This window comes from Passer montanus, unplaced genomic scaffold (assembly GCF_014805655.1).
Source record: "Passer montanus isolate IOZ18808 unplaced genomic scaffold, ASM1480565v1 scaffold32, whole genome shotgun sequence".
NCBI classification, from domain to species: Eukaryota; Metazoa; Chordata; class Aves; order Passeriformes; family Passeridae; genus Passer; species Passer montanus.
The window spans coordinates 10,028,255-10,040,592 of record NW_024367930.1 but is presented as its reverse complement, the minus strand read 5'-3'; the positions used below and the strand labels follow the sequence as shown (position 1 = coordinate 10,040,592).

Sequence of the window (12,338 nt, the reverse complement as noted above, 5' to 3'; positions counted from 1 at the left end):
CTTTTTAAGAAAAATACTGAACTGTGCTTGAAGAGTTACATCAGTCAGATATGTAGTCCTTCTAGAATTCACATAGCACCTCTTCCTAGGCATAAGAGTTCATCTTTCCTTTCTATAGAGTATGTATTTTGAAGAGTTAATTTGTAGAAAAAAATTTATATTTGGAAAGGAACACAACGTCCCTCAATCTCCCAGTCAAGACTGTAACCAAAAATACTTTTAATTTGGTAATTGAAAAATGATCAGATTCCACTGTGTAAGGGGAATATTATGTTTCATATTACCTTTAAGTAGTTATCACACGATGTTCTGATGTTTAACTCGTCATTTTTTATGGTTGTAATGCTTTCAGAATTGTAGCTTTCTTCTGGGCAACTTTCTGATTGTTTTCGAAGATACTGAATTTGACTGCTTGTCAGTAAAGATTAAAGACAATATGAAAAAATTTAAATTAATACCTGAAAACCAAACCTGTTTTCACCTCTGCTAATGTATATTTACCTGCATTAGAAGGTGTTACTGAGGTGCAAATTGGGCTAAAAGTTGGAAAACATGTTTTTAAACAGTCTAAACTGGAGCATATCAGATAAGTTATTAATAAATAACTACCAAAACAGAGGGAATGTGTGACTGCTAGATTGAAATTAACTGTTGAGACTGATAAGGAAGTCTGAAAAAAATCTCAATTCTTGTGCAGTGGTCAATTAATTGAACCATAGGGTATATCTTCATTGTTCATGTGACTTGGTTTCTTTGTGCTCTTTCAGAAGTCATCCATGTCCTCATTTGCTAAGGCTTAGCTTGGTGGATACCTACCTGAAGGAGTGACTATATGTGTTTTCAGTTTATTTATTGTTAGTAGATTTCACTGATTTTCGCTAGGTTTTGCCTCAAATTTACTTACAGGAAACTGCACTTACTTATTAAGAATTAGTAATGATGAAGGACAACTGCTACCTTTCCTTAATATAATGCCAATAAATGTTTCCTTAAATGAAGGACTTAGCAGGTTTACTCTTTCAAAAATGTTTTGAGGCTTTAGTTGCTGAATTTTCATCCTTTATTTCTCTTCTTGCTTCCTTTTTGATTTCTGCTATCTTTAGACATGAATTCTAACATTTAGTATTTTAAGTCCTAAAATCATAATTAGATTCAAACTTCGGAACTTACTTATTCATGGTGATTTTACTTAGCAGTGTGCTAAAGCCCTATTAAACATCCACTATCTTTAACTACTTGTTTTCCTCTCATGGTTAGTTGAGAAGTTGTCCTCTATGAAAGATGTGGACTGGAATAACTTTGTGAAAAGAGTGTGTTCCCTGCTTGAATCCATCGAGAAGAATACAGGAGCAGCACGTTCTAAACTGAATTTACTGTACTATCTGTGCACTTTGGTTGTCCACAAGGAGATTGCAAACAGGCTAATTAGCTCTCAGCTTGTAAGTAATAAAGCTTTGAAGTAATCAACATGGTTTACATATTTGCCGTTGTATCAAAAATTAGCTGCTTTTAGTTATATTTGAAAAAAAATCAGTGGTGTACTGACAAAAATATGATGTTGATTAAAGTAAAAAAAAACCTAAAAAAACCCAAAAAATTACATGTTAGGTTTTTCAAAAGAGCTGAGGAAAACTAATTCTTTGTCTTAGATTTCACATACTTTTACATATAGTTTTGTTGTAATGCGGAAAATGTTGGAGTAAAAAGTAACCTTTATAAAGAGTGTAAAAAAATTTATAATGACAAGTTAGTCTTTGTAAATCATTAAGTGGCAGAGGATACTGTAAAGAGTTCATGTATGAATTATTAAATTAATTTATTTTGTCATATGTCTGTAAAGAATAGCAAGAAAGCTCTCTAAAGAACTGGCAGTAAAATTTTAAGTAAACTGGCCATCATAGAGTGACCATGCTCTCTGAAGGATCTGTTTTGGGGTTTCACGTTTCAAAAACCATTTTCTACCAGACAAACAATTTTTCTAATATGCTCCATAGTGATTTGACATATTTCTTCCAGTCTTACATGTGCAGAAGAGAAACATACTTATTTCCCCCTTATCCTTATATAAAGATATTACAGAAGCTACCCTAAGATGAGCACTTTTCATTTTTTTTAATAGGAAGTAAACTACTTTGCTCTCTTATATTTGTAATAGGGTACCTAAGTTAAAAACTGAGACATGTTATTGTTGGATATAAGATACTAGAGGCAAAATTGCTCTACCAGAAATCTGGATGAAGAGCATTTAGGTTGGAAGCAGTGGTAGGTCTTATGCTATAGCATGGAAGGTGTATTCTGTTATCACTGGAGCATTTGGAGCAAGGGGAGCAATTGTCCAGTAACTGAATAGTCAATTAACAGAACATTTTAGAAATTAGTTAGTAATTATGCAGTTTGGTTCTTAAATGTCTGATTATATATGTTAACATTCATTATTCTGGTATTTGCCAACTACTTTGGTACAGACTCACAAAATCATTTAATATTTGTTTTATAGTTAATAATTTGTTTAAAAATAAATAATTATAAAAATTAAATAAATAACAAAAAATAAATAATTTATTTTAAAATAACTATATGATGATCTCTGTGTTTGTAAGTGAAAGAATCAGACCTTTTTTCTCCAAATAGTATTATTCAGAATTAAAAAAAAAAAAAATCTGACATTCAGGTATATGTTTAATAGTTTAGTTTAAGGCAAAAATATAGAAAAATATTCATATTTTTCCATTCAGGCTTTTTCATTTTTATTTCTTTAATCAGTGTTTGCACCATATCTGCAGTATTTGTCTGTGATAATTCTCTTAGCAAATGTTATCCAAATACATTTTTATGAAATTACTGATATTTTGATTTCTTGTTTATCATTTGGAACTATCAGATCATTGAAATTCACTGATGTTTATTTGTCTTCTTTAAACTATAGTTTCCTATGTTGATACAGCAGTTGCGTACAGCTGCCAACTGGGATATGTAAGTAACAACTATTTTAAATTAATATGTTCAAATACAGACTTGTCACCGAATTTTACTAAAGATATTTGTTAAAAGGTTATTTGAGGAGTTTTTTAGCCTGTCAGACTGCTGTGGTATCTGACTGGGTGTATGATGATATAAAATTGAACCTTTTCAGCATTGAATTAATGTATTAATTCTACAGCACCAAAGATTATAGAAAATCTCTAAAATTTTATGTAGATAACATAGAACTTAGTGTATCAAATAGAGTTACTTAAAATCACTGAATAGAATAACTCCATACCACAACAGAGTAAAAGAACTATAATAATAACAACTCTTTTTTCCCCCATACCTGTCAGGAATAGTTCAATGTGATAGTGCCCTCTGCTGTTTATTTCATAAACATTGATTTTATTATTCCAATTTTTTCCATGTTAATGAAACATTGAAAACTGATTTGCTGATAGAGGTTTAATTTCTGTTTTGTCAGCCATCCTGAGAAGTCTAATTATCTACCTCTAATATAGAGGTTTTCTGTATTATATAAATACTGAACATGAGCATGACTATTAGTAATCCTAACAAACTAAAGAACCTTCGCATTTCAGAACCAGGGAAAGAAATGTCTTTATGCATATATTTACTGCTAAAATGGCCTGAAACACTGAAATAACTTGTTGATACAAAGAAAACAGAAATAAGAAGAAAATATGAGCTGTAAATAGGATGTCAAATTTTTCTGCCCTTAGCAACCTGTGTAGATTTTAAACAAGATATGATTGTTTTTGTAGTATTTTATAAATATATTTCCTGAACCTACAAAATATTTATTTGATACACAGACGTGCAAACATTGCTCGAGTGATTGGTTTACTGGCGTTACACACATCTGAACTTGAAGAAAATGTACCTGTTTCTGAGGTAACTTTCCTTTTTTTTTCCCAGCAGGGAGTTTTTTAATGCTTTTACTATTCACATCAGAAGCTTTCACAGTGTTTTTTGTGTTGACCCCTGCTTTATTTTTAACTCATATGTGTAAAGTGTAATATAATCAATTAATTAAATGTATAAATTTACAAGCTTATTCTATGCAGTTGTGGTTCTAATCTTTACTAACCTATGATAAAACTTCACTACCCAGTGATAAAACTAGCATTTTTCTCTCCTTTTCATAAAATCAAGTAGTCACAGTCATACTTTTGTGCATGTGGAAGAAGAAACTGTTGACACATTTGGTTATCCTGAAATGTAATTATTGTAATTAGTATAAAATAGTACAACTGATTCTTAGAGATTTTTTTTCAAAAAAGAATTTATTGAGATGGGACTAATTTGAGGTTTCTCACAATTCTTGGAGAATGTGTGTAACGAAGGGGAAGTAATTTTGTTTGGAGAAGAAAAGCATTTTTATTTCTTGTTTGATATTACATGGTCAGTAGTTGACTTAAACAGGAGACTGGTGAGATTAAGTGTCTTACTGTCCTTTTCTTGCATGTGACACATGCACACAGATTGCAAAATCTTGACAGAATGTGCTATTTAATGTCTGTTTCAAGTGTGACTGTGACATCATTTCTTCATGAGGTGAAGCCACAACTTCAGTTTAGTGGGTGTTTGAATGTAAGACCCAAACTGCTAAACACAAGCTGTAAATATGCCTGCATGCTGTGCAGATTTGGTGTAGAAAAATACAATTAGTGGTTAATACCTGACTCTTTTGGAAATGCTGCTAAGGAAGTTTTTGCTGGTTTAATTCATTAATATTCTTTTTAATGAATATTAGAAATGATTGTGATTATCTTGCTATGTTGCCATTAATGTTGCCATTCTGTAGTGAAAGCTGAACTCAAAATATTATTATTGTTAGCTAGTGTTTGCTGTTTGTTTTGTGAAGTTCCAAAGTGGGGCAAAAATCCCTATATTACAGTCACTGAAGTTTGGTAAAAGTCTTTCAATAGTGACAGTTTCACAGCAATTGAATTCCAGGTCACAATTTAAGTATGCTCTTTTATGTAGCAGATTTCTTGTGATATTTAACATTTTAATGTTAAAATACTCAAAAGTAATTTTGAGATGTCCATATGGCTTTTAGCTTCAGGTGTTTATTCAGGTGGTTAGCAGTAATATGTTTAGCAATAAGTAAACATAACAACAGCTAAACATATTTCCATAGCTTCCTAGTTTCCATCAGAAAACACATACCTGAGTCAGCTTTTGTACTTAAAAGCAATAGATTGAAGTAGTTATATGTCACCACAGGCCCCCATCTGGGTAGTAATTAGCATTGACTCCATGATTCTCAGAAGGCTGATCAATCACTTTATTATTCTATACTTATTAAGAAACCCATCGCCCTTCCAGACAGTCATGATACAGGTGGACACAGTTGGTCCTTCCATCTAAACACCATCACCATTGGCCAATTAAGAAACCACCCTTTGGTAAATCTCCATAACACATTACACATGTTCACAACAACAGGTGCAGCAAGTGAAGATAAGAATCATTCTTTTATCATTTTTTTTTCTGATCTTCTCATAGCCTTCCCCAGGACAATGCCTGGGAAAGTTGTGCCTGCTGCTCTCTGTGGCCTGAGAATTGCTCTCACAGTTATACATTGACCTGTAATATTATTTTGTTCAAAATGTTTCCAGTGCTTTTTTATTTGAACATACAAGTATCCACAAATGGAATTTAGCATTTTTAGGTGTATACATATACATCAGGAACCAAGTTAAGTCCAAGACCAGTGACATTTAAACTGAAGGACTAGAATGGAAAATTAGCTTTCATTTTAACTTTCTGGCCCCATTCTTATGTTAATTAAAATTAGTTTTTATATACATTCATTGAGAAAATAAGAAATTTAAAAAAAATTAACAGGTCTGAGTTAAAAATGCATCTACTGTGCTTTATTTAATGACATTCATTCCAAATTTTTTTCTCTCAAAGTAATATCTCTGAACAAAAAAAACCATTTTATTGTTTCCACAAAAGTAGAATGAGGAAAAAAACCCATTGAATTCTAATATTTTCATGTGTTCAAATTTATTTTTGCATATATAATGTAAAATCAAATAACTGTAGGCAGTACACAAAACTCAATAGTTCATTTCTAGGAAAAATAGGAAGGAGTAATTTAGGAATTTCTCATCTAGAGATGTATTCCCCTCTGCTCCCTTCAGAGGAATCTGTGGGTTGGTTGAACATTCCTGTTAACTGTCAGCTATTTTATATGGTATGATCCTTAAAAAAACCCCACCACAAAGCAAACCTTTCTATCACCATTATATACAGCATTAAGTACAATGCTGTAATTTATCCTCTCATATGAGCCAACTGATGCTCCAGGTAAAGTTTATTGGTGGCTGTTGTGATTTGGGAAATGTTAGAATCAAGTGTCTTGAGCTGAACAACACAATCTAAAATGACACTCTGTGATCCAGATCTTACAGTCTGAAGATATAGGAGATCTGTCTCTTGGTATGGCTTTTTGTGTTTTCTTTCCTCTTCCATTCCTAGTACCTTCTAATTTGATTTGATAACTGCTTGATTTTTTGACCTGTTAAATAGAAATGATCTCCTTCAGCTCCTAAAGTGAAAAGGCAATTGAGAGCTTGTGAATATGCGATTCTGGAATTATTTTTGCTCTATATGTGTACTGTGCTATTTATATCAAGCTTTCTTTCCAGTTGTTATCCCTCAGTCATGGCCCCTTTGCAGTTTTTTTGTTACCTCATTATACAGTCATCACTTACTTGTGATTTCTTTTGTACTTTCAAAGCAGCGCAGGACCTGGTAGAGACTCGTGCAGGTTGGCACTGCTGGCCCTTGCATATTAAAAAGATAACTCTTTATTTCTACCCCCTACTGCCTTCTACCCACTTAGACATTTATTTAAGGATAGTTCCTCTATCCTTGAGGTTGAATCTGTACCATTACATTTTTGTTGTTGTTGTTAAAATGGTTTTATAAATAGTAGTAGCATTAATCCCTAAAGAGGCAGAAAACACTTTAGGAAAGAAAGAAGGCTCAGCCTCATTCTACAGGCCAAAGTAAATTTTCACATAATGCATGGCAAAAGCCTTTAATTTATTTGTCTTTGAAAAATTAATGTTTTGTATTTTTAAGTTCTTTTTCTTCAACCAAATAGGCAACAACAGTTTCCTTTGAATATAACCAGCAGAGGTCACTAAAACACAAAATAAAATGCAAGTAAATGACTGTTTTACAGACTAGGGAAGCGTGGAACTATGTACTATCTTTATTCTGCTGATGTATTCGAGTATCTAGGTCATACTAGAAAGAATTAGAATAAATGAATATTTATATCTATTGATCTATTTCCAGTTAAGCATTTTTAAGAAGTATATTGCATTGATTAGAAAAAATGACACTGATCTTAGAACACAATAGGGGAAATGATCTCTTGTATAACTGCAGATGAAGACATTTTATGTGCAATTTCTTCTATTGTGCAAGTGCAAGAAATGATTTTAATAGGTCATATATTTTTCCCTGACTTAATACAATTTTTTCCTCCATGGAATTGCCCTTTATAAATCTGAAACATAATTTCCTCTTATTTATTGCTAGTTATCTTAGGAAAACACCTGAACTTTAAAGTTTTATTTTTGTATTTAGATTTTAAAACTGGTTATTAAAATTCAGTGAAAAAAACCCCATTCTTTCCAGGATTCTTTTCTTCATCTTACAGGAAAAAAATTCTTCCACATTTAGGAATTCTTATTTTGATGTATATCTAATTTGGTGTATTTATTAACAGAAGCTATTGTCCTTCCCTTTCTGTGAATATACTGGGCTCTCTGCCACCTAGGATGCAGCCACTCTGATGTGACATTTCAGACTCAGTCTATTATTTTACTAAGAGATGATACAGCAGCTTAACAGTTTGCCTCCATGTCAGGGAGCAGTGTCCTTCTCTGTCTGGAAGGACACCACCCTGGAGTTGTTCTCTGTCTGGCCTTTTTGGTGGCAAAATCTTTTCCTTACCTTTCTCAAATTTGCTAAATGGGAATATCAATCGCACCCTATGGCCTGGGCAGTTGTGCCTGTTTTTTAACAGATCTCGAGTCACTGCTCTACTGAGTATTTAAAGGGTTCAGAGAACCTTGTGCAGCCTTCACACTGCGAGCTTCTTTGCAAAGCCTTTGGCTTAATGTATTCCATGGCCAAATTAATGAATTACATAGCCCATGAAGGATGACAGCATATCAGAATACCTCCATAATACTGAGCTTTGATTCCTTTGTCAAAGTGGTGAAATATCCAGATTTCTGTTTTCATCCAAACTGAAACTCCATATAATTTGAGCCTTTTAATTTCTGCCTTTTTATTAAAGTGCAATTTAGTGGTTTTTTTCCATAGCTGGAAAGCAGCTGTATTACAGGTGTAGTTTTATGACCTGTAACTCTTATACATACTCTAGCCTGGTCATTGTGTCTACATTGCTCAAGGTCTACAGTTTGTTGTCAAATTCTTACAGAAAGCCAATTTTAAGTCGATTTCCTAGCTTACCTCTCTGATAACTCCTGTTTCTAGGCCTGTCATGTCTGCTCATATTGTAGTGATTTCAAATAAAAATGGTTTGATTTGGCCATTTATTCCACACCTATTTAGTTTTAATGTTGTTTTATTGTAAAATGAGTTTATAAGAATTATTATAATTTTACTGTATCCTTGTTTTCTCCAAGGGCCCTTTCCTTGCTTTGATCTGATATGTCTTACATGGAAAAAAAAACAACATTGAACAAAACCCACCTGAATTTAAAAAATCTGTAGTCAGGAGATAGAATCTGTGGAGAGTGTGTGTGTGTGAGTATTTACACATGTTCATATACACACATATTTTGTAACTCGCTTAAAACCTTACAGTTATCTTTCTGATATAATCAGGATTGTCACTTAATATTTTGGTAACAGTGAGAGGGTTTCCATTTAAGTTTTTTGAGTGACTGCTAGTAAACTTTCAACCTATATAATAAATTTATTCTGTTTATTTTCAACAACCTGGTTCATTGAATTATAACTTGCATACTTACCTGGGGCATGTGGCAGGAAAACAAATGAAAAATTGACATTTCTCAGGTAAATTAATAGAAACTCATGGTGTGTTTGAGAAAAGTCCTTCTGAATTAATAAACAGAAAATTGAAATATAATTAAATTAACAGTGAATATATCAGCAGGGCAATTCTGGATTATTGGAGAAAATATTAAGACCTTTTATCATAACTGAAGATCCTTCTTTTTCCTCTCTCAAAAAATTATTTTTATCAATCCAATTAATTTGGCTTGCTTTATGTTTGAAGTCCAAAGCAGGCTAGTAGTAGAAAACAAGGAAATTTTCACCTAGGAAGGAGAAAACATACGTTGCTGATTGCAGGATTAAATAACTTTTTGCAATTTTCTTAAACTAATTGCCTGACTGAAGCAAGGACCAAGGACTCTACCATTCTAAAGAGATTAAATCACTTTTTGCAATTTTCTTAAACTAATTGCCTGACTGAAGCAAGGACTCTACCATTCTAAAGGTATTTAATTGACACTGTTTTCATAGTCCATTAAATTTACACAATTTTCTTTGATGGGTGAAATAGTACATTTTTCCATTAAAATTATATCAGTGCTGTACCAGTAGTTACGTTTACAGTTATTTTCAATTTAGTTCTTATGATAGTAAAACTGCTGTGTTGTTTTTAATTTTTTGTACAATTCTGTTATTTTTGGGATGATGATCTGTGCCTCAAGGATCCTTTCCTTCAGGAGATAAATGTTTGTGTCTGGAAGTGATATGTATATATGTCATATTTGTCATACACACTGGAGATGCGTTTGGGGTGTGAAAGGCTGGATGAACTAGATGGAATCGAGTTTCTGTAGTTAAAATAACTTAGCAGGAACATTTTTTTTTTTTCCTGTGGAAGATGTGAAATATTTGCTTTCCTTACATTGCTACAGTGTCACCAGAAGCACCAAATACAAACAGAAGAAGAAATGTGCAGTTGTCATTCTGTTCATGAGCAAGAGAGACCACATGGAAAAAAATTTGTGCCTAAGCTTCTTGACATAAAACATATTATTTTTTCTATTAGCTTCAGAAGACACATATCTGTGTAAGGCCTTAAATATTTCCTGACATTACTCTGATATTGTTAATGTTTGCAAAGTCACATCATATAATATTGCAATTCTTTGTGGCATGCTGTAAGTTCTTTTTTTTTTAATTTGATTTTGACATAGCTGAGAATTTGGTTTTAGTATATTTTTGGTACTTTAATTTTCTTTTACATCAAGCAACTTTGTGTCTATGGAAGTTGTTGTACAATTTGCACACTGAACTGTTTAGTTCTTAAAACAATGTGCATACCTTAAAGAGCTAACCTGAAAGAGAGCACTTCTTCCACCTCCATTTGTCTTGCACTTGTGAATTGATCATATCATAGGCTAGGAACTGAAGAGAATAATCCAGCCTTTTCCTCTAAAGCACTTGCTTGATTGACACTTTTAGGCTACAGCATGTTTTTGTGATAGAGATTGCACAATGGTGGTAGATGAAAAGCCTAATTTCCTGCTCCCTTCTGATTACTGCACTAAAAGACACTCAAACCAGGCTCAGCGTTAGGCAAGATCACTTGTATATTAGTTGTAGTCCTAGCTTTTCTTCTATGTACCAGACCTTTTAGCTATCATCTGGGGGGAAAAAGTTATTTTAGTATGAAACACATTTAAAAAAGAGTTCTTTAGGGAAGAATTGTTGTTTTGTCCAGTTTGCATCTTCACTGAGCAGAATGAAATAACTTGCAGTACTCAAAGGGAGCTAATTTCAAAGAAAATTTGTGGAAAATCCCCTATAATTTTTTCTTAAATATGAGATATTGTAGAAATAATCAATTATACATATGAGATATATGTAGAAATAATAAATCTAAAATATTCTACGGGTATATTTTATTAGTGGGCATTGGTCTTTGAATGTTATCAGCAGGGTTTCTAAAAAGTGGATAAAAGGCCTGCTGCTTGGAAGAAGACGATTTAGAGTAACTTCAAATCAATTTATGAATAGAGTAAAAGCGAGAAAGAGGAGAGAAAAAAAAAAACCAAAAAACGGAAAATACCAGTTCCTTGGATGGTCCTGCCAACCCTTATTCTGTGGCAACTGATTTCCAGTTTGAGTTTGCATTTTTAGATGTAAACCAGCTTCAGCTGGTTGCCACTGACTTGAGTTTTGAAGGGAGAAATCTTTGCTTTTTAGGCTCCTAAGCGATCTTTTTCTTTGCTTGACTTTCACAAAACTGAGAACAGAGTCTCTTTGCTGTTAGAGGCAAGCATTTTTACCTGGTCCTTCTTGTGATTAAAATGCTTCAAACATAAGAGCTGGGGTAGAAATCAGATGTATTCATGAACATCTGCGACTGAACTCATGTGATCATATGACTGTCATGACAGATTGGGAGAACTAATAACATTTTTTGTCCTTAAAAATAAACCACAGCACACAAGCAAAACTCCAAAATTGTTAAAAGTACTTTTACATCCGCTTTTGATTTGTTGGTAAACATACCTGAGTTATAATTTTATTGCTTATATTTGTTTCTGATTTTATTCCTTTGGGAGCTTGAATTGGTTCCAAAGCATCTTGAATCTCCTTTTGAATTCATGATGTCTGGTTTGACTATTCATCTACTAAGACCTCTTCCTCCACCAGTTGCAGAAAAATTGAAAAGTTATGAGTTTTCATAATGAGTCAATTTTGCATTGTATCCACCTGGAAAAACATTACACCTCCATGTTATATTTTTTCCTAGAGGAGTTCTAGAGGAGTTGCAATATGTTGTTGTTGTTGTTTTTCTCCCTACATTCTGGACAGCATTAATACCACATCCATAGTCTGGTAGTCAGATTTCTCTTCAGTCCTCCTTACTTCATGACCCAGTTTGAGTTCAGAGAAAGCTGGTAGGTTTTTTTTTGTCCTATATCCTTTTAAAGATGAGTACTTGAATATTACCCTAGATTCTTTTCTGGTTAGTGGCACTAAAACCATGGCATGCTTTCTCAACCTAGCAAGAGTGCTTTTCTCAGAGGAAAGTCAGATTGCTTTGCCATTATTTGACCACATTACATGATGCGTACTCGCAAGAAAATGAACTAAAATATAATTTCCATTATGCTTGAGACATAGATAGCTTTTATCACTGTAAGGGTTTTGCAGAATTACAAAGATATTTTAACTTCCACTAATACTTGCAGACAATCATATTAATAGATCAAAGATGTAGTAATGTTGGAAATATGTGCATTGCCATTCTACTACTTAAGGTATAAAACACCTTTTTTGAATATGCTGTAATTTTCACT

General features: G+C 32.9%; 1 protein-coding gene across 1 annotated transcript in view; it reads left to right on the top strand.

The window, feature by feature from the left end:
* ULK4 (unc-51 like kinase 4) overlaps window positions 1-12,338 on the top strand; it is a 212,171-nt gene that overhangs the window by 19,395 nt on the left and 180,438 nt on the right. The window contains exons 15-17 of the mRNA XM_039715236.1: window positions 1,258-1,439; window positions 2,927-2,973; window positions 3,804-3,882. Coding sequence (XP_039571170.1) covers window positions 1,258-1,439; window positions 2,927-2,973; window positions 3,804-3,882 — 308 coding nt within the window. The remainder of the gene's footprint in view (window positions 1-1,257; window positions 1,440-2,926; window positions 2,974-3,803; window positions 3,883-12,338) is intronic.